The 23,927-nt window shown below is 33.9% G+C and overlaps 1 protein-coding gene across 3 annotated transcripts in view; it reads right to left on the bottom strand.

The window, feature by feature from the left end:
• The window catches only part of LOC134255453 (uncharacterized), a 43,232-nt gene that overhangs the window by 6,068 nt on the left and 13,237 nt on the right, over positions 1 to 23,927 (bottom strand). For all 3 annotated transcript variants that reach the window (XM_062737985.1, XM_062737983.1, XM_062737984.1), the window contains exons 3-16: positions 11,411 to 11,560; positions 10,579 to 10,700; positions 9,612 to 9,723; positions 8,733 to 8,860; positions 7,952 to 8,110; positions 7,694 to 7,835; positions 6,209 to 6,385; positions 4,139 to 4,197; positions 2,634 to 2,781; positions 2,109 to 2,206; positions 1,772 to 1,856; positions 900 to 995; positions 503 to 759; positions 22 to 142 (exon numbers count right to left, since the gene is read on the bottom strand). In XM_062737985.1, the coding sequence (XP_062593969.1) occupies positions 22 to 142; positions 503 to 759; positions 900 to 995; positions 1,772 to 1,856; positions 2,109 to 2,206; positions 2,634 to 2,781; positions 4,139 to 4,197; positions 6,209 to 6,385; positions 7,694 to 7,835; positions 7,952 to 8,110; positions 8,733 to 8,860; positions 9,612 to 9,723; positions 10,579 to 10,700; positions 11,411 to 11,560 (1,854 nt within the window). The remainder of the gene's footprint in view (positions 1 to 21; positions 143 to 502; positions 760 to 899; positions 996 to 1,771; positions 1,857 to 2,108; positions 2,207 to 2,633; positions 2,782 to 4,138; positions 4,198 to 6,208; positions 6,386 to 7,693; positions 7,836 to 7,951; positions 8,111 to 8,732; positions 8,861 to 9,611; positions 9,724 to 10,578; positions 10,701 to 11,410; positions 11,561 to 23,927) is intronic.

Below are 23,927 nucleotides of genomic sequence, written 5' to 3'. Positions count from 1 at the left end.
AGTTACTGAGCTACTAATTACCTGTAACTTCCAGAGAAAGTCAATTCTTGACGTCCATTCTTGCTGTCGACCTTGAAGATACAAGGTCAACATGAAGACAATAAGGACAACCAATCCGGTCACCCAAGTCGGCACATGTCGTCTGCAGGGCAAAAAATTAGAAATGCGCATATTTAGTGAAAGAATAATAATCCTTGGTGTAGCTGAAAGGCTTCTATGTCCCTAAAAATATATATCCTGGTTTTGTTAATTTGACACACATGTATTTAATTCCATTGAACTTTTGAGTTTTGTAAAAGGGGAGATATACAATATTTTCGGTACAATTTCATAAGGTTGTTTTACGTGAAGAGGGGGGGGGGTGTCTTAAACAAGGCCAAAGCATACTATAAGCTTTTTAAACATTCATATTTTTTTTAATTTAGTTACATGCAGCTGGATCGCAGAAAACGTATAAAAGAAATAAAATAAGTAAATATTATTGCAGTATATAGACACTCACTCGTGCATATCATCAAAGGAGTGAAATATTTTGTGATGAGTGACTTTCATAACAACAGTGTACACTGCAAACATGATGATCATTAACAGCAACTTAATTCCCGCCGCCAACTTCAAAAACACGGAAACAGAAATAAAACTCAGTACTCCAGCAAGGAAAATGTATTGTGGGTAATCACATGACAAGTGTGTGTCACCACTTCCGGTTAAACTCGTCATTGTCAAAGCTTCAAATAGTGCCGAAGATTGGCAACAGAACTGAAAAGAAATGTTTGTAAAATAGATACATGATTCTTTTTTGAAATATGAAATTAAAAACGAAGAATATAGACTTTGACTTCTTGAAGTAATGTTATTCGACATGATAACAGGTTGATGCTTATCTAACATGTACTTACAATGTTAACTTGAGACATGGAATAAATCAGAATTATCGTTGTCAGCATTATAAACAGCCTGAGCCCCGAGGACTTCCGAATATCAAAAACAGTGCACTGCAAATAAAATCAGAAAATAAATGATATAATGTTGTCTTGAAGTCTTGTTTTTTATTTCATAAAGAAAATAAAAAACATGAAATTAGAGAATATGGCATAGAGTTATGTAAGTTTATTATTACATATAAGAAACAACACCGTTTCCTTAATTTATAATGAAAAAAGAACTTAAATATTCATGCAATGAATCACAAAATATAACTTTACATAATGCACTTATATCGATTTTAAAATTTATTGATGGAAAGAGAAAACAATACAAGGGGGCTGGGAAAGACATAGATTTCTTACTTTGTGTACTTTTTAATTTACATTAAGCACAACAGAACAATTCTGCATGTAAAACAATATTTAATGACTGATAAAAATTAAATGAAAAAAAATAACCTATCTACTAGTAATGAATAACCTGTATTCCATTTTGAAAGACCTGGAAGAACACTTTCCAATGGAAAATTGCTTTGTAATTCTTAAATAATTTTTTCCCTATAAAGGTATGTTATATAAAATAAAATCAAATCTATCAACTCTGATCATGACAATTAATAATACAGGAGAATTTGGATTGCATAATTCGTATAACAGAAGCTTTTAAAGACTTTTTTTCAACTGGGAGTGGGTATATGTTCATTTCATTTTTAAAAATCTTTTGTTTTTTCTGTCTGGGATTAATAATAGATTTTACGAAAGTTTAATAAGACATTAAATTTAGTGCAAACCAAATCTAGAGGTTTGATTTCCTAAACTGAACACGTAAAATTTTATCCACTTACTTTGAGTTTTACGCTCAGAATCAACATCAACACTAGAGCGATCCAACAAAACGTTGTCAGGAACAAAATCAACAAGAGCATGGTTCTGAAAAATAAATTAATTTCGTTTAAAATCTACGGTACGGTGCAACTTGTCTATTCCGTATCTTGCGTTATCCGAAACCTTGCCTATTATGATGAGAATGTTTAATACTCCATTCTTTCAAATACTGCTTTTTTTCAGGCAAATTCTTATGAAACCAGACGGTTCAATTTAGACTACTTTTACTGTAATTCGTGTACATTTATCCTGTAATCAGAAAACTTAACCTGTACCAGCAATTCATAAAAAAATTACCTTGGTAAAATGGCCGTTTGAACGCCCGCCATACATATCAGCATTACTAAGGAACAAATCATACTGCTGCTGAAGGCAAAGTCGTTTGTAGACTGGTACTGTTAATAAACACGAATTTTTAATCATTTAAAATAAGTAAAGTTTTTACATGTATCTAAACATCTAACAAACTTAATAAATTAAAATTCATCTTTTTTTATTTTTTGTAAAACTTCGCTTCTGCAAAGCAGTTGCAAATTTAGTATTGGTTGAAATTTTTTTTTTTCTTTAATGTATATTTTGTCTTTGCAAAATAAGTTATCAGTGTACAATGCCAGTGTTCTCCAAAATGAAAAAAGATTTTATACTCAAAGTGAAAGTACAGAAGAATATACATTTATATATATACAAGAATAATTTATGAATTATATATCACGACGTTTGCATAATTATCCCTTTCACCATTGACAATTTCTGATCAAACTGAAAGTAAAAGAAGATTTCTACCAATGTTCGTTATGACTTATTTCTATGATCTATCCCTACCCTTTTCTCTTGGAATGAACTTTTGAACCTCAGAGTAAAGCTGTTGACTTGGTCACGTTTTTCTTTCTCCAGGTTCCTCGCCTTCAGCGCCTGGGATATGTACAAGTTAGCTGACTCTGTTGACGTCTGCTGTTTAGACGGGCCTCGACTGATTTATAATTAAACAATACTTTAATTGATTAATTAATTAATAATTTTAAAACCAATTTAATTAATTTTGGTACATTTTAAATTTTTGTCCTAAATGTGTTTTCATACTTTATAAATAAACAATACTTATATTAAGAGTATGAATATTGGACACTTTGTCAATATTTTGTTGTTGTTCTGAACGGGTTTTCATACTTTTCAATGCGAGATCATTAATAACACTAGAATGAAGTTATCAGTTGGAAAAATCTCAATAAATTTTTTACAAGTAAAATTTGATTTCCCAATGGAGAAACAAGAGGCCCAGGGGCCACAACGCTCACCTGAGCACACTGGCTAGGAAAAAGCACATATCAGATCAGAACTGAAAGTTTACTTTTATATGATTTGAACAAACTAGAATTTTATGACACTAATCATAGCTTTGAAGTACTTGAAAAGATGATTTTAAAAGGTTTCCCTATAAATCCCTATGTAAAACTTGGGTCAGCCATTTTGGCCCCACACTAGCCCCAGGGGTCATGATTTGAACTAACTTGAATCTACACTACCTAAGGATGCTTCCACATGAGTTTCATTTTCCTGGCCCAATGGTTCTTGAAAAGAAGATTTTTAAAGATTTTTCCTATATATTCCTATGTAAAACTTGGGTCGGCCATTTTGGCTCCACCCTAGCCCTGGGGGTCATGATTTGAACAACTTGAATTTACACTACCTGAGGATGATTCCACATGAGTTTCATCTTTCCTGGCCCAGTGGTTCTTGAGAAGAAGATTTTTAAAGATTTTTCCTTTATATTTCTATGTAAAACTTTGGTCGGCCATTTTGGCCCCAGCCCCGGGGGTCATGATTTGAACAAACTTGAATCTACACTACCTGGAAAATGAGTTTCATCTTTCCTGGCCCAGTGGTTCTTGAGAAGAAGATTTTTTAAAAATTTTTTTTCTCTAATTCAATTATCTCCCCTTGGAAAAGGGCGTAAAAAATTTGATCCCCTTTACCCAAGGATGCTTTGTGGCAAGTTTGGTTGAAAATGAAAAGAAGTCGAAAATGTGAAAAGTTTACGTGATCAGAAAAGCTAATTGTAATTAATATCTTAAAAACCATTCAATTTTGAGAAAATTTCCAAAAATAAAAATGGCATCAATTTATTTCATTGCAGGCATCGATCATGGGATAATAAAATTTCAACGGATTTCCTTGGTACCTCAGTCGATTAACCGAATTGCATTTTGAGGGGGTATTGTCCCAAGAAATCCATAAATAATGCCCTCCCACGAGCAATTTTTGTTGCAATCGAATAAATACAAAGATTGTTTTGAAAAAAAAAAAATTTTTATTTCTAATTTTATTACCTCGACTGTCCTTGGAAGGCTTTTCTTATTTTATCCCTCACAGAATATTTAAAGTTTGACTGAAAAAGAAGAAATAAATTTTAAACATAATTTTACTATTTATACCTAAGCTTCAAAATTCAGTGGTATTAGTAAAAGACAAAGCTGTATTTAAACCAACGTTTTAAAAGCACGTGTACTTATAGCAATTCAACAGATTAATAAAAATCAAATGAATAGCAGGTCGGGAAAATGTACAAGTGGTAAGAAATATAACTTTTTAAAGACAAAATAAGAAAATTTCTTCTGGGAAACAAAAGAAAAGCATTAATTGACAACTGGAAGGGAAATCGATATTATTGCTTATTTTGAGAAAAAAAAAATAATAAAATGTCCACATTCAGTGAAAGGGTGACGAAAGCTAAGCAGTTAATTAGTAAGCAGCTTGTAATTCAGATATAGTAATTATGATTATAGGAACAATCGTTGAGTCAGATTTCATGCAATTTGTCTAAATTGTATTCTTGAGATTATTTTTACATGAACAGAATTAGCGTTTACTGAGATTTTTCCTGTCAGTACTTTTATTTCATAAAAATTAAAAAAAATATGCCTTAGTTTAAGCTCGGGGTAAAAAAAATCAACCATCAGATATGACTTATTTTTTATAGATATGATATATTTTAAACTGTCAAAAATCATTTGGCAAAGAAAAATTCCCTACATTTTAGTTTAAAAATTTGATTATTTTTGAATATTTTTATATGGAACTTTTCTTCTAAAGGAGATCAATATAGACTAAAAATGACCACAACTACCCAGCCCTTTCAAAGTTTAAGTCAAAAACGAGGATAAGACCCAGGGCATTTTATTAAATGCGTGGGTGTTTAGGAGATATAATTCTGAACCTTCTAAAATAAAAGAAGTTGTGTGTTCATTTCGCTAAATGTACTTTCTGGGTATAGAAGCTTTTAAAAAAGGACATTGATCCTCCAAACCAAAACTTTAAAGTGGATATTCAAGTCTTAATAAAAGATTAATTTTGGCTTCATACTGTGACTTCAGACAAATAGATGAGCTTATCCGAAAGAAAGACATTTTATGAAAAACAGCGTTGTCTATTCCGGCTAAAAATGATTGTTTTGCATCAGACGAACCCGTTGAACTGCATGTGGAACTTTTTTCATGTTCATCAGACGATCATATATATCAAGCAAGAGAGCTTAAGTTTCTGATTTATTTCTGAACTCCATTGTTCTGTAAATGTTAGAAGGCCATGGTTTTCTTCTAAATATGCCTCCAACATGCAACACGTGCTTTAGAAACGGATGTCAAGCTGGTAGTTTTTGCTTCTTTATTTTTAGTTCGTTAAATATAACAGGCCTCCTTGCATTTGAATCCTCAAATGAAATAGAAAAGGCAATTTTCTGCGGAAGTCATCGGTTTCAGAAAGATTACGCTAATTGACTAGTGGTTCTCTTTTAGTTTTCCGTTGTTAATAAATCTTAACTATATCGATTCAATACTAATAGAAACCTTGAATAGAAAGCTTTTTTCCTGATATAATGTAGATATTGCTTTTAAGGAGATCAAATCAGGGATTTATAGAAAACCTGAGAAGTACAATATTCACCGAGCCCGAAAGGCGAGGTCTCTTCTGAAGGTTATGCCGCAGTGTAATTTGAAGTTGAACCCGCAACGTAAGGATCAACTCGTTACTCCAACACTGTAGTAAGAGTAACTACTAACTACATGTAGTAACTACTGCGCCACACCGGCATCGATCATGGGTTAAGGTTATATTATAGATTTGGTATATCATCTACGTTTAACTTTCAAAGTAAATTTTCATATTTTTCAAAGTTCTTTTTTTAAAGTTACATGTACAGTGTATAGATGATTCCGTTTTGAATAGTTGTATAGTAATAATGGTAAGCTTTCAGAATTATATTAGTACTTTGATTACTGGTGTGTAGAGTACGAAAAAAGTTGTTTACTTTTTTCTTTAAAGGCTGTAAGAGTTCTTGTCATGCCATGCCATCTATACCCCACAGCTTATTTGGTATTTTAAAATTGTTCACTTTCTCTCACCAGTTTAGATCCGGGTTCTTGGCGGGGCGGATCTGGCTGGGGATTAAGGACGTCAGAAAATGGAATCTCTGCATTTAGTCGAATCTGCATTAACCGTAAGACAATTCTAGAGGTGTTCCGGAAAGACGGCTTCTTGGCGCGGATCAAATTACTGCGTCCCATACAGATTCCTGGAGTCTAAAAAATATATTTTACGTCAATCTCACTGAATTATCTACTTTGATCGGAAATGCTGCAAATTTGATACATTCAACTAATGCATCGTGAATTACATAACCAGAAAATAACAAGTTTTCGCGAACATGAAACATACAGGTTATCTTCTGAAGATAATATAGGAGATTGAACAGAAATATTTGATGAAAGTGGTTTTTAGGATGTAGACAAAACGTTATCTGTTTGATCTATTTTTAAACCTTTTGCTATTTCAGCATTTGCTTAACCATGTATCCAAATGGTTTATCATTAAGAATCATTGCAGAGCTTACAAATCTATTGACTTGAGTACTTTAAAGCAGCTCACAAAATAATAGTTGCAGGGTTTTCGAGTTCTTTTTTTAAATGTCCATTCGTAATTTTGAAAATGTAACCTTGGTCATAAAAAAGACGCATCCTTTAATCATAAGTAATCTTTGAGAGAAATATAAACATCCAATAATTCTCCATTAAAACCTTGTGGATTTTACATGAAATTTACTGTAAGATCACATATTTCCGTGGGGTCAAATTTTCGTGGTTGGAGGAAAATCTACGGGTTCGTGGGGATTTGACTTCGTGGATGAAGAATTGTTGAGTAGTTATATATATGACATTTTCCTTTTCGTGGTGGACATGAATTCGTAGGTCACTTCATACCTCGAAATTAACAAAAATTAAACCCCCACGAAAATTAGTGATTTCACAGTACATGTTTTCTGTCAGTGTCCTTGAACTTGTCACAATGATTTTTGGCCAAGGTTTTGACATTATAACTTCAAGCTCACGGATAGATTTTTTAGAATCTTTTTTTTTCAGCCTAAAATGTTATACATTTTCTTGCCAGATACTAGTACCTTGAATTTGAAGGAAAGACCTTGGATTGACAGGGCCATGGAATATTTTCAAGACACATATGAATGCAATAAGTATTTTTATGAAGATTGAACTTCTCATTTTACATATTAGAAAGTTATAGACCAGAACGGGTTAAATATTTTTCTTAAATTGACGTTAACCTATGGTAGGATCATTACACATGATACTTTAGTCATTTTTTGTATCAAGTGTCAATTTCTTACTAGACTTTATTTGAAAGTTAATAGGTTTAAGACATTTTCGTGTCAATTATCAATTTCTTATTAGCCTTTATTTGAGAGTTAAAGAGTTAACTTACTAAAATAATTTACAATATAGACTAGCCACTTAATTCAAGAAAAGAGATCGCAATGTTCAGCAATGAGATATGTGTATAAGGTGTATTTCGATTTTTGACAATATCACACCCACATTTCTAGGGGGACTTTCAGTAATCAGGAACGTCTCGATCCCCCTTTCTTTCAGATAAGCGTTCCGGTCCCCGCCATTTCCGGGCTCCACTTTATACTCTTCAGGAAGATGACGTAATGTTGCTTTCGTCAGGTGGACTCTCCTACGTTGAAATAAATATGCAAAATAAAAATTACTTCGAAGCAAACCATGTTTTTTTCTTTAAAAATGTTGATATGTTTTCACAAGCTTTGTTATTTTCAAAATAATTTTTATTACCCTGGGATTCCTGCGGACTCCATTTGGTTTGCAAGTGTGACGTCATCACTCCAGACATCAAATTGCCATTTCTTCAATCCCAGAACTCCACTCAGCACTCTTCCGGTGTGAAGCCCAACGCGCATGTTCAAATTGACATCAGTCTTGTCACAAACCATACTGAAAATCAAAGTTAACGAAGTAAACATATACCATCTCCCCAGAGAAGAAATTTCACGTGTTTTCAATCCCTCTAATTATACATTTCTACTCATATGAAATACTGGTGTACTGAGCAGAAAGATCAAAAGTACATATTCAATGTTTTTTTTTTCTTATCCAACAATGTTTGTGCAATCGAAACGTGTTACCAATATTTGCTATAAAAATATATCCCATATAACAAAAAAACGTGTAGTATTATGTGTCACTCACGTCATCTCAGACAATATTGTTACATAAGCACCATTCCATTATTTTTAAATTGCTGATTAAGGCGACCTTGTGATACAGAAAAGATACATCAACAGTCAACACTCAATAAACTGTAAATCATATCACATGTTAAGGAGGCTGGGAGTCAACAAATTAACCATCAGATATAACTTAATTTGTTAGACATGATATCTTAAGCTGTCAACTATCATTTGGCAAAGAAAAATCTCATACATTTTAGTTTTGAAATTTGACCATTTTTGTATATCTTTATATGGAGCTCTTCTTCTAAAAGAGATCAAAATAGTCTGAAAATGGCCACAACCCCTCAGCCCCTTTAAGGAGGTCATCTCAAAGTTATTTTTACCGAATGACGTCAATCATATCCAATCCCATGTCGACGACAATTTTAGCGTGGTCCTCGTTTTTCTGGGGAACTCCACACACACAGTAATAACAGTCTCCTAGGATCTTGATTCTCAGACAATCGTAGTACTGAAATAAAGCCATGTATTAGAGATTTTGAAACATGCGATATATTGAATTGAAGTCACGTGATATTGAATTAAAGTCACGTGTTATTTGAGTGTTTGAATGCGATACTAGCATCTATTTTTATTTTAAGACAAATTAATTTCTTCTCAAAGAAATTTACATCCTTATGTGTAAGTGTCCAGCATCTGCTACCACAAAAGAGAATTTTACGTTTGCTTGATAAAATGCTAGAGAGCTGAATAAAGACTTGTAATATACAGTGAATAACATCGATGAAATAATGCAATAATTGGCAATAGAGTCACAAGGGGCATAAAACAATAATATATACTAATGGGAATCAGTAAGATCGAATTGATCTTGTCTTGTACTTTATCTAATTTGGAAATTAATCAGTCAGAGTCTTTTTTTAAATTCCCATAATCCATTGCGAAAAATCGATTTATTCTTCAGAGACTCAACAAAAAAGAACATAACAATGGACGACCTAACATCTAAAACAAATCAAGATATATAGCGAAACCTGTCTAATCCGACACCTGTTCAATCCGTCAAACTGTAAATTCCGACGGAAAATGTCTTTCCAATACTTTTTTACTTGTTTTTTTTTTTTTTTTTGGCATTATGCATCCGACACCCTGTCTATTCCGACACAAAATTTATTTAGTCTCGCAATGCATGTCGGATTAGACAGGTTTCACTGTATCAGGGGATTTATTTAAACTTCTTAATCAGGAAGTGTTTTTTGTACCTTTGCCAGGCGATCGAAGCTTCCGAACAGATCGTTAAGGATCCGCACAAGTTCCTGTGCCGTGCATTGAGACGACATTTTAGTAAAACCCACGATGTCTGCAAACAAGATGCTGAAAATATAAAGTTAAATGTTTTTGAAAGTTTTCCTGAACAATCTGCCTATTAGAACTGATCTGTTCCTCGAAAGAATTCATTTTTCTATATTCTAGTTCTATTCAAGTTTCTATATTCTAGTTCAAGGTCAAAGAGAAAATGATGGTAAAGAAATATTGATATATGATAAAACACTTAAATCATCGTGTTTATTTATTAATAGTAACAAATGATGAAAACTTATCTAATTATAAGGAATTCCGAAGTGAAATAAATGCATGTTCAAAGGAATGAAAAGACAGAAGACAGATAGTATATCCCTGCATGCCTATATTTTTGGTAAGCAAATAATAAATTGACCTAAACAACACGCTAATATAATTTTTACGTTTTAATGTAGGTAAATGATATATACATGTGGTTCGAGCTAATGCAGCCGTTTCACGAGCAAAGCAGCAAATGGTGACCTACAGCAATTGAATACAGAATATCAAATTCTTTCCAAAGGAAAACATGTCCTTGTCCGTCTTAAATATTTACTCCCCTAGTCAGAAAATGTGAGTAATATTCTTCAGACCAAATTCAGTGCTCTAAATAATATCAATTTTTATATTTAATTAAGCAAACAATAGGGTTCGTCAGGAGTGTAGCGGCTATACAATACGTAACCGCTTCCAGAATATAACGAACGCACCCTAAAAAGTTTTTCAGTCCAAACTAAGTGACCTCATGTATTTAAAAGACAAAAAATTAGTAAGAACAGCTCTAGTGACTACGTGTATTTTCAAAACAAACATTTGCCTCACATATATATATAGATATCTATTTAGTTTTGAACATTCTTCCATTAGCCGAGTTCTGGCTCTATATACCTGACAGGTTCGTAATGTTTGATGTAGATCTTGTGGAACTGTTGTTCATCTTCAGAAATCGTGATGTCATCTTTAACTTCTGAGGCAATATGGCGGGGTAAAACACTTAACAACAGCCGTTCCTGTGATGAATGGTGGCAAAATATGATACAAACGTGTAAATATCAAAGAGAAGTACCTGTCTTTATAATTTCCTTCTCACAATGTCGAGGGTTTGTGATTTCGGAACTCCAAACAATTTGAATGTTCTATAACGATGTTTTGGAAATAATTTTAGGAATGATTTCCAGCACAAACCCTCGACATTGTGAAGATGATATACTAGTAATTTATGACAAATATTGAATCATCACATGTTTTGGAAATAATTTTAGGAATGATTTACTGTGTAAGGAGTTCAGATCCGTCGTTGCTTAATACTGTGAAATCACTCATTTTCGTGGGGTTAATTTTCGTTGTTTTCGAGGTATGGAGGGACCTTCGAATTCATTACCACCTCGAAATGTAAAATTGCATTATTACTCAATGCTTCCCAAACCTCGAATCAAATCCCCACAAACCAATATTTCTTTCTAAAACCTCGAAAATTTGACCCTTCGAAAATATGTGATTTTACAGTATAGATTATAATCTAAAATTGGTTCTTCTTGGCTTCATTTAAAATAACCTCAAGCTTTGTTAACAAATACATGTAGATTTATTATATACTACACAACAAAATTAACTGAGTGTATCTTTGGTTGACAAACATTTGTTTTTTTATGCCCACGGCAAAAATTTTCTGCAAAATACTAAAAGTACTTTCATTACAAGAAAGATGCTCTTGACGTACCAGTTTTTCGTTCTCCTCTTGAATTTCCTTTTTGGCGGCTATACAGTTCCGAGTGTCTACGAAGGTCTTTCGTTGGGCTCTCTGGTTTACATTGTTGATGAAAATTCCCGCCACATTTACAGAGACGAAGAGAATTATATTGGCCAATAACTGAAATATTAGCAATACCTCTACATGTATATCAATTATTTTGTTCAAAATTTGTAAATACATGTGACATTCAAACTACATTATATTGTTTCCAGATTGCGTTCACAAAAAGTAAACTTGGGGTAACTAATCCGGAAAAAGCCACAGGATCGACTGTTCATATTATTTTTTCTTGGAACCACGCAAATGCTAATATCAGAGAAAGCGCGAACAGTTTTTAATTATATAGAACTAATATAGGTACATGTAAAATACGTTAATTATTTAATTAATGAGTTTACTATAAATAAACAAGAGGCCCAAGGGCCTTGAATCGCTCTTCTGATAAATTGCACAACCTATCACTTGTATTTGAAGCCTCTAACCCTAAGTATCCTAAAACCTAAGTTGCATCAACTGATAAAAAGTTTGATGATTCTTAGCCAATTAGGACTGAAGATATTTTAATAAAGCTATAAAAAAAAAAACCATGAGTAGGTCACGGTGACCTACTTTAAGATTGAAGTTTTCTGAGGACTCAAGATGCATTAATAGACAAACTAAGATTGAAGATTTTAAGATAATATGTATTTGAGATATTCAAAAGTAGGTCACCTTGACCTACTTTTTGGTCTACATTCTTGGAAAACCCAAGATGCATCAACTGACAAAGCTTGATGATTCTAAGCCAATAAATACCTGAGCTATTCAAAAGTATGTCACCGTGACCTACTTTTTGGTCGACATTCTCTGAAAACCCAAGAGGCATAAACTAACAAAGTTTGATGATTCTAAGCCAATAAGTACCGGAAATACTTAAATATAACCATAAAATGTCAAAAGTAGGTCACCGTGACCTACTTTTTGGTCGACATTCTCCGAAAACCCAAGATGCATCAACTGACAAAGTTTGATGATTCTAAGCCGATAAGTACTGGAGATACATAAATATAGCCATAAAATATTGAAAGTAGGTCACCGTGACCTAATTTTTGGTTGTCACTCTCCAAAAACCCAAGATGCATCAACTCACAAAGTTTGATGATTCTAAGCCAATAAATACCTAAGATACTGAAATATAGCCATAAAATGTCGAAAGTAGGTCACAGTGACCTACATCTTGGTTTTTTCAGAGTCCCAAGATGCATCAGCTGACCAAGTTTGATGATCATTGGTCTGAAGGTAATCAAAGTATGCCTTTTAAACAATTTGAAAACAAATGCCTGCAAAATTCTAAAAGTAGGTCACAGTGACCTACTTTTACTTAAATATGTTTTAAGGTCCCAAGATGCAGCAACTTACAAGATTTGATGATTCTAACCCTCTCAGTGTCTGAAATAATGGGATGAAATATTTTAAAAAGAATAAGTCATAAAGTTCAAAAAGTAGGTCACGGTGACCTACTTTTAAGTTGACGTTGTTCAAGGACCCAAGATGCATCAACTGACAAAGTTTGATGATCATAGGCCTTAAAGTGTCCTAAATATGCCTTCAAATCAATTTGAAAACAAATGCCCGCAAAATTAAAAAAGTAGGTCACCGTGACCTACTTTTGAGTTAACATGATTTGAAGTCCTAAGATGCATCTACTTACAAGATTTGATGATCCTAGTCCTTATAGTAAGCAAAATATAGACATTTTCATTAATTGTAAATTTAGGTCAACTTTGAAGTGACCTTGAGACCACGCCCTTTGCCCCAGGGTCATGCCTTGAACAATTTTTAATCTTCAACATATCCTGATCATTGTATGTAAGTTTGGTGAAAATCTGCCTGGTGGTTCTGGAGAAGAAGATTTTTTTGCAACCAGTACTTTTGGTTTTGTTTTCCTGATTATCTCCCCTTGTTTTAGGGTTCCAACCCTTATTTTAGTATAAATGGTAGCCCTTGGGCAAGGATACCCTGTGACAAATTTGACACTGATTGGCCAAGGGGTTCTTGAGTTATGGCCCATATTCTAAAAAGTTAACGCACACCGCACACCGCACACCGCACGACGCACACCGCACACCGCACAAATGGCCATAGCATTAGCTCTTTGAGCCTTTGGCTCAGAAGAGCTAAAAATGATAATGAGTATTTAACTTATAAAATTATTTATTTTTATTGATCTAAACGTAAATGCATTTATTTATTCATTTATTTTTGTATTTTATTTAATATCTTTATACTTTTTTTTAATTTATTTATCTTTTTACGTAATTCAAAGAATCCAGGCCAATTTATCTTGGACTTAGACATTTTATACAAACTTAAACTATCTCCCATAATAAAAATTTTCTTTCATGTATTTTTTTCTTCTAAGATCTTTTAATTTTATTTATGTTTCCGCCAACTAATTTCTTCTCTTTGGTATCATGAACTGATGTTCAGTTGCGTATTTCACGAGCAAATTTGCTAGTTAACGTTCACATAAATATTTCATTATCAACACTCAAACGTCGCCGCAGAAGAGTTTGAAGTGGGTATATTCTGTGAACGAGATGCTTTAAAGTAAAGAAAACTGGCATTTGTATCCGTACGAAAAGGTTGATAAACCGAAGAAAAATGTTTCTGAAGTTTCATATACACGTAGTAACATTTTTCTTTTGTTGTTTTTCTCATTTCGTTAAAAAACGTTATGACATTGTCTTTTCTGTGAAATTGGAACAAAGCCGCAAATTTTTAAGAGCTTTTTTAACTTCAAAAAGAAAAGAGTCGTGACCTTCACGCGGAAGTTAACCCTACTCTGTGCAATATTGTCGTCATTGATAGAGAAAAAATCCGTCATGTACTAACACTGATTTGTAACGTCTTTATGGCAGGGAAACAAACATTTTGGCAAAGACTAAGCATTCTTATGAACATCTGCAATGTAGAGAAATGTTAGTATCTGTTTACTCAGTAGTAAAAGTGCAACCATCATGAGGAATACAAGTAGAATCGGTGGGATTAGGTGCCATAGAGGAGTGAGCATCCCCATCCGACCGGTCACACCCGTCGTGTGCACCTTCTTATCATGGGGGAAATAAAGGGAAAATTACACAACGTTTCATTTTTCGAATTTATTTCTTCCTCTCCACCCTTTCTATGAATCTACTTTCTTTTTCCCAACCTCCATGATATATTTCCACAAAGTTCTGTCCAAAATCTAACAAAATATATGGAATAAATCTTGGAAATCTCTATTGGAAACGTATAAAGAAATGAACAGATAAGACAAAACTTGGCTAAGCTAAAACGAAGATGTGATCTTAGCACAAGTACATGTGTATATCCGCCAGGCAAAACAACATAATCTACGAGGTTCAAGAAAGAATGACTACAGTAAAACTAATTTACTGCCCAAGAGGACAATTCTCCACTATAAAATCGATATTTAATCATTTTGAAGGTTTCAGTTAAGCGTTTCTTTAAATCCCCAATCCTAATATTCATTTACAGAACAATAAAGCAGCATCGCCAGGAAGCGTTTTGAATGAATCGTGGTGTAATTCGTAATTTGGACGTATATTCTAGAAACCATCAGATAATGTGATAACATTGAATCCCTTTGCTACTATACTTATAATTAACACGCTAATAAAATACATATAATGGAACCACGGGAATCATATTACGCCACCTATGAACTTTATCAGGACATTCAATATAAAGTCCGGTCACTCCCTTTTTAGACGGAGGTTGTATGACAGCCTCCGGTTATAGGGATTGCCTTGCCCATGGAATGTAAACAGGAAAGATTTCCCAAGCACCATCTATCGGTGAATTTGTTTTCATTACCTTGAGAATTCTATTTTTAGAGCGACTCTGAGTAACACCGACCGCAAGGATAGGCATAGTCTAAAACAAAGATCGCGTCACATACAAGTATAAACAAACAGTTCTACTTTTTCTAAATAAACAGGATTTGTCTAATATTTTTAAAATGACGTGTATATAAATACATTTCCTACGGAATATGTAAAAAAAATGTGATCTACTGTTAATTTTTTATCAGACAGAATATTAGGAGATTTTGTTCCAACAGATGATGATAAAGCGCGTTTTCCAATATGCCGAGCCTTTTCCCACCGATAAAGAAGTGGCGGATCTGAGGGAGTTTGGGGGGGGGGGGGGGGGTTAACATCCGCAGAAAGTGATCGAGGAACCCCACTTATCAATTGCTTCTTTTATTAAAGTAAAAACTATCTCTAGATAAAGATAAGTTTAAACTTTAGTTTTATATTTAATTGTAAAAACTTTCACCAGAATTCGCCTGTATCAAACTAAGTGTGGAGACGCAGATGTACCTGTATTATGTATTGAAGAAAATCCTGCAATGCCGCATGCAAATGTTTTATGTCGCAGGTATGAATATAAGATATTTTAATAATAGATCAGGCATTTCAGTTTTAATGGAATTTTTTGTGCTTGATTGCCGTTTGTATTCTCATTTTCACTCCTTTTCTAATTTCTTCTTGAAAGGGCCGATTGGTTTGCGGCTGATTTTTGACGCTTGCATCAATAGGTTTCATGGAGTTTTTTTAATCTGACAAGGATCGATGAATAAACAAATGCATAGTATTTTTATCTGTAGGAATATTAAACGTCTAGTTTTGAATTCTTTATTTGTAATTATGCATAATTTTAGGAAACACATGAAAATAGATTTACACTTTCTACAAACGGTTTGAGTGTTTGGGGGTACCCTCAATTAGATAAGAGAGAAACAAACGGCAACTCTGATATTGAGATCAAAATGCCAAATCTTGGTTCATAGGATTTACATGATTTATCACATTATATCCTAATTAATAATTAAAAATTATATCGTCTGAAATAAATTGTCTTATTGTCATATCGTTGATCCTTATTTGCATTTGATACTTGTGTTTTACCTCTTTCACACCTCAAACTTTAATTATTTTTTATATACAAGATTACATGTATTTCTGATCATTGGTATTCATGTAAACTTTTTTTAACCTACATCATTGGAGAAGTGATTGTTTGAACAGAGTTACTGAAAAGCAGAAATCATAGTTATATATTTATTACTTTTCTCTACGTAATTTGTAATCAGGTCTCATTGTTAATGATTGTTTTAAACAGATAAACTGAAAAGGACAACAATTTCCACTGGTATACGAGTAAAGACAGACATTTTTGGGTTAAATCTGTCATATGATAAAATACTACATTTAATAATTCCAGAAATATTGGTTGTCAAATTTGTCAAGATATATCTTTGTTATTGTAAGCAATACGCCAGTTCTCTAAAAACAATTTAAACTTGTGAAATAGCAAGTATTATGAACTTTATTGTTCTGTTTACTTTAAGTAAGAAAGTATATTTTATTCCATTCAAAAAATTGTGTTCTGGCACGAACATTTATTGCATGTGAATGACTTTACATTACTTAAGAAAATTCTGTGTTGCATCAAGCTATGTCACTCCATTTTGTATCACAAAGGTTTAAGACAAACTGTACTACATGTATATTATGTTGTTTATGTCCAATTACCTGGCTGCTTCTTTTTTCATGTTAGCTCATATCATAACATTATTACAATAAGGCCGAGAAATTTTGATTTTGGTAGCTGTTACATGTCATAATTATGTTAACAGTAGGTCTCTGTGACCTATAAATAAGATGTCTTGAAATATGGAAACTCCTGACTGGCTGAGGCCTAGTGCTGAATCAGAAATTCTGAAAAAGGGGGACCAGTTTGAGGTCAAGGAAGGGGCCCACAGCCACAATTAAAACACTCATTTATCAAATATTGCGTATTTTTTGGACTCAAAATGGAGGGGGCCAGGGGCCCCTTTCAATTCCACCATTGGGCTCATGACTAGAACATACTAGACCTACATTCATCAAACCGGGCCTGGGGCTATACAACTTATATTAGACAAGCTCACTTTTGATCTCAGTCTCACTTTTCCACTATATATTCCTTAAAGCAATATGAGCTGCATTTTTGAAAAAAATTATTTTGCTGGTAAAATGTGTTATTATGTTTAATCTGAATGTAATCTAAACCCTTATGATCAATAAAACCAGCCCCGTGGGGATCCGGGTTAGAATAGGTCCTCAGTACCCCCTTGCTTGTCGTAAAAGGCGACAAAATGGGGCGGTCCTTCGGATGAGACCGTATAAACCGAGGCCCCGTGTCACAGCAGGTGTGGCACGATAAAGAACCCTCCCTGCTCAAAGGCCTTAAGTGCCGAGCATAGGCCTAAATTTGCTGCCCTTCACCGGCAATGGTGACGTCTCCATATCAGTGAAATATTCTGGAGAGGGACGTTAAACAATATACAATCAATCAATCAATCAATCAATAAAACCAAAATAAAGTTTAAAAAATGTTTCATTAGAAATATTTCTTTACAACTGAATATACAGATTATATAAGAAATCATTATTATTGTACAGGACGACAATAATTCAATTTAGCTTCATTCAAAGCGTATAAAAAGTTCTTTCATTGCAAATATGAACAAAAGAAGTTTATAAATGTTCTATTTTTCTGGCATTTAAATAGTTAATAACAAATTCGCATTTTTGTTTTCTGATGACAAACATGCAGCTCATATTGCTTTAAGTGAGACTGGGATAAAAAGTTAGCCCGTCTAAGTTTTATGTCAACCAGGCCTAGTCAATTACTGTTTCTTACGTTGAAAGGTTTAATATTGAAAGTATCTCATCTAAATAACAGTGTTATTACAAAGATGAAATTAGAATATCCCAAAAACCTCATAAATATTGGAGTATCCTTTGAAAAAATGTTGAATTAAAAAAAAACAACACATTATTTCTCAAAATATTCTTTACAGCTATGTATGATATAATTATGTTCCCCAAACGAAGTTGGGGAACATATTGTTTTTACTCTGTTTCTTATTATTATTATTTTTCTTCTTCTTCTTCTTCCTGGGTACTTTTTTGTCCCGGAGTGATCTTGTAAACTATACATCCGACTTAGGTAAAACCTTTTTAGGGTTAGCAGGCATGTTATGTAGATTTGCGGAACGAAGGTCATTTTGCGCGCACGTGCTTGCACGAGCGTGCACGTGCAACACGTGAAATGACCGATTTAATTGATATAGTCGTAACTTTTGACATTTTTTATGAAATGCTTTGAAACTCATAACATAAGGCTATAATAGTAGCAAAGACAATATGACATGGTCAAAATAGCAAGATCTCACGCGCATGCACGTGCGCTTTGCTCTGATTGGCTGAAACGAAAGTCTTAATATCTTTCTTGTTTTTTGATGAAATCCTTTGAAATTTTGAACATAGCCATGCCTTAGAATATCCTACAACATGGTGTATAGCAATTATCATGAAAACACGTGCATGCACGTGCGCTGAAATCTGATTGGCTGAAACTTTAAATAGCTATAACTCCCTTGCTTTTCAACCTAAGAGGATGGGATTTGGAACATACATAGATATAAGGGACTTCTACAAGAAGGTATGGTCACCATGCACATGCATACACGTGCATGTACGTGCGCTGCAATTTGATTGGCTGAGACTTTAAATAGCTATAACTCCCTTGGTTTTCAACCAAACGGGGTGGGATTTAGAACATAGATAGATGTAATGGACTTCTACAAGAAGGTTTGATCACCATGCTCATGTACGCACGTGCGTGCACGTGAAATGAGTAAAATCAAAAATACACTTGAATGAGCGTATTTTTTAATACTTTTAAATTAAATACTTTAATTCTTAGCATATTAAAGTATATAGATTGTGTAGACAAGATGATATAGTTAATACGCACATGCATTCACATGCACACGCGTGCAATGCTAAAATTTGAATGAACTTTGTACAATTCTAGTTATTCGTTGTTAAAGTCTCAAATGCATAGAGTTTGTCTTATTTAATGAAGCTTACAGGGATTATGGCGCCAAAAGGGAGTTGCGGAGCGTTTGGGGAACATCTGTAACGGTACCCGTTACAATTAGCACTAGTTATATATTTCTTTTGTGTTCTCTCATACATGAAGCCTCCGTCTAACAGTACTTTCAGTACTTTGATTCTTTCATGCTATAGAATTACGACTTCCAAAGGAACTCCTGACTGTTAAAGAGTCGCCATAGAGAGCACGCACCTTGCACGTTTAACAGATCTGTTAAGTGTGACAAATGTAGTTACTGCTGCTGTGACAACACGTTGTGAGATTTATGGGAGTGCATTGGTTAAGTCGGATGAACGTTTCTTTTTATCAAAATTTGCTAAGACGCAGAAGCAAAGAACATGATACATCTGTAACCATGCAAGGGTCTCCTTTGACAAATTACAAGTAAATTGTAAAATTTACAAATTCTCCATTGTTTCCAAGTACTCAATTTAACTTAAAATGATGGTTTGTGTTTTTCTCAATTATTATGATTTTTTAAAATTTTTGTTTACATCCCTTCAAGAATTTTACACTCATTGACTGACACGCCACCACTTGCCGGTAGAAGGCTGCAATTAGATTTGTTTTCGGTATATGCTACGAAAGTGAAAGAAAAAATATAAATATGCTGACTATATTAGTTGAATGCTTATTGTTTCTACTTGTTCCAAAATTAATTGATATATATCACAGATATGATATTATTTGGTAAAGATTTGGCATCATTAAATAAATAAAATCACAGTGAATCTATAATACATGTAATTCACACTTTGTCGTCCTGATCAATTTTCAAATATCTTTTCAACTATACATTTGATAATTAGCAAATGGCATGTGTAAGACAATTATAGTCGTCTTATTTCATTGAAATATAGTGACGAATCTTCAAAAATACTTTCAACTTGTCAAGAAGAAACTACTGACTTGAGTAACCCCAATCGAACGAAAGTGCATGTTCCAAAACGCGCCTGCTTCCACTTTGAAACGTCTGCTGTACAGAAAATAAAGAACGCTACTTTAGTATAATTCCTTGCTTGTTTGTGGATGTTTATAATTAACGTGCAAAGCAGGCACATCAACAAGGATGAACGCATAGCTATGTCGGCAGATGTTAGACATGACGACACTTGCATGAGCGTGCTTTCAGCAGGTACACTATATCTCTTTTGACGAAAACCCATGAAGAGGACAGGAAACTAGTTTACCGCGATCGTGACGTCATCAGGCAGAACAATGTCCAGTGCGTTCGTTGCTAATTATAGATAACGAGAGAGAGGGAGAGAGAGAAAGAGAGAGATTTTGTAAGGTATCTGCAACATGCAGTAAATACACAAGCATAATTATACTGCGCTGCACAAAAGCAAAGTATAGAACTTTTATTTTTCTTCTGTATTTGTCAGTTGGTTTTCAGAGAGTCTCTGAAGAGAAGTTATATGAAGTAAGTGGTAAATGTTCACAAAACTAAACGTACTTCTATATGCACCTCTTGGATTTCTACCCAAGTAGTTCTGTAGATCAAAATGATAATCAAATTGGTTCATGTGTAATTTTAAAAATATTTTAAGAGTGTATTTGTTTTATATATCAACAAGCGTCTGCTCCAGAGTCGCGAGGTAGGGAATTGATCCTTACGTCGCGAGTTCGAATCTCACTGTCCTTCGGATGAGACCGTATAAACCGAGTGTCCCTTATCGCAGCAGGTGCTGGTACGAAAAAGATCCCTGCACAATGGCCCTAAGTGCCGAGTATAGGAGCAAATTTGCAGCTCTCCACCGGAAAGTGGTGGAGTTTCCATATGAGTAAAAAATTTCGAGAGGGTCGTTAAACAATATATATCAACATCTGTCTTAAACTTGGCTGCTTTCTCTTGAAAATATTGGCATGTGAAATATTACTGAGACTGAGCAAAAATTTCACGACTATGTTCATCGACTATGTGTTATAGGAAGAGTAACAAAACATGAACATTGGGATGTCTTACAAACTTATGCATGACATTTGCAAATTTCATCAGATGATTTTAATTTTTTTAAATATGAAAAATATTAAGTCTAAGTTTTTACGTCCACTGCATGTAACAAAGAAAATACATGGTTAAGACCGTAAGAACATTGATCTTTCAAATACGTTTATCTTCAAAATCATTTCAAGCACTCAGCTTCCGTAAAAAGCTCATGTAAACACCCATTAGTCCATTATTTTAAAATCTTGGTCGTAACATATCTAATAGACCGTATAATCAAAAGTTGTACTTCAGCAATCGATCAACATCGATGTATGGTGAACTTGTTACATTAATTGACATTGGCAAAAGACAAACAAGAAAAAAAATATTTATTTGGCTTTGCAAAGCAAAAGAGAGATGAGAAATAACATGGCAACGGAGAATGTGTTCAAGCATGATCTTCAAAACATCCAAAGCTTAAATCTCATGCTTCGCTGCAATTTTTTAAAACAATTTTACAAATTTCAAAGCACATGGCGGAAAACCATCTTTGCTAGCAATGGGTTTCGATGCAAAATTTACTCTTCTTGTAGAGTAGAACTCTGAATGGAAACCCTTGGCTAGCAAATATTGGGGGAAAGAGGGGGGGCTACATATGTACGTGTAAGTATATTCAAATTTGGAACAGATTTGGAAGTATCATATTCAGGTAACTTGTGGCCTAAATAATGGAACAGAATGTATACTGAACAGCCAGTTGTCTCATAAACGAATTAACTACTACATGTAGTAATGCACAACTTTGACTTTTCAAAACGTGCTCCGAAAAGGTCATTTGGAAGCGACAGGTTAGTAGCAACGAGACGTAACAAAGTTTTAAAAAAGACGTGCTGTCCATTGACGCTGGCACGTTGTCATTTTAGATGTCTAAATGACCAAAGGACGTGTAAAACTGTTAATATATAGAGGTAATATACACGCTTTATTCTTTAATGACAAATATTAAGATATATTATCGGTGTTACAATATTGGAGAAAATCAAATTCATTGGTATAAACATTTGAAGCTCGCCTTCATTCTGAACTTCCATCCCAGCATACTGGCATTTACTAGCTAAAGATTGATATTCTAAAAAAAATTGAAAGTACATGTAAATATTTTACACTGAAATCTCACTCAAAATGACTCAGACTCACTGACTTGACAGAGCTCAGAATAAAGATGCACTACAAAGAATCACAGTGAGCAGAGACAGACAAAGAACGAGAATATACGATAAAAGAACTGAAGATGACAGATTGACTTCTTTCTACAATGTACTCCTCTGCATGTATTGTGTATTTAGAGCTCAAGCAGCGCTGTGGTATAGCTGATAATATGCTAAATATACCAGAATCTTGAAGGGAAAAAAATCCCCCAATCTTTTCCCTACATCAGCGAATGCAGTGTTCTGTTGACATGGTAATCAATCATTGTATATCGACATCAAACTGCCAACACCTACTGCTGCGTTAACCGAACGCATCAAATTATAATTAACTCGTCAAAAAAATTAATTTATCTGTTTTTGACACAGCCCCCATTCCAGCCTCCATATTTGAGCCTTGTTATCACAATGCACGTGCTCACCAATACTTCTTTTTTACTTATGACCTTGACAGCTCGATTTTTTGCTTTGCAGTATATATAGTGATGTTTTACGATGCTTCTTTCCACAAATGCATTAACTTATAACCCTTGCAGATTGTTTTCATAACAATTAACAACGTTTTCAGATAGCACATCAATAACAAACTCTGTATTCTTTACATAAAATGCCAGTTTGATGGACGAGATCTTGAGCTTTATCTTTTCTAGTGCCTTACAAAATATCATTTGGTTCTTTCGACTAATTGTGTGTCAAAATCAGACTTTTCTTCCAAAAAATATTTTTTTAGTAAGTTACATAATAACATGTATTCCATGCATGGATCATCTGTCAAGAATGTTACTGTTGCCTGCTATCATTCATTACAGTATGTAGTTGTAATTGTAACCGGAAATAATGATCAGAATCCAAGCTCTAAGTCCATTAAACAACACAAAGTAGGGGCAGAGCAAATACGGACCTCCAGAGCTTCAAATGTGGGATCAGGTGCCATGGAGGAGTGAGCATAACCCAGGCTGACGACCGGTCACACCCGCCGTGATATGATAAAACAAATATTTCAGGAGATGCCAGGGGGCGGGAATCCTTGGAGGAATACTGTTCCAAGGGACCAATGTAGGGGTTCTGTCCAAATCAATATCGATCACAGTCATATGCATGGTCAGTCCCTCAGTAAATACGTATGATGGAACAAGGCTCTTTAGACAGACAGAAAAATTTCGTTGGAAATTTTACAAATTATACAAGGCCATGAAATGACAGCAATATCGTATAAAATTATAAGCAGACGTTCAAAACACTCGGAATACTTGGTGGAAAATCACGTAGATAGATCTTTTGATGCCATTTACAAATATTGTTCTACTGCAAAAAATTTGACAGTTAAAAGAGTTTAAAATTTTATGGGTTT

The sequence above is a fragment of the Saccostrea cucullata genome, unplaced genomic scaffold (genome assembly GCF_032062105.1).
Source record: "Saccostrea cucullata isolate Sc308-1 unplaced genomic scaffold, CSIRO_AGI_Scuc_v1 ctg967, whole genome shotgun sequence".
Taxonomy (NCBI): Eukaryota; Metazoa; Mollusca; class Bivalvia; order Ostreida; family Ostreidae; genus Saccostrea; species Saccostrea cuccullata.
Note: the sequence above shows the minus strand (reverse complement) of the source record. Positions and strands in the feature narration are given on the sequence as shown.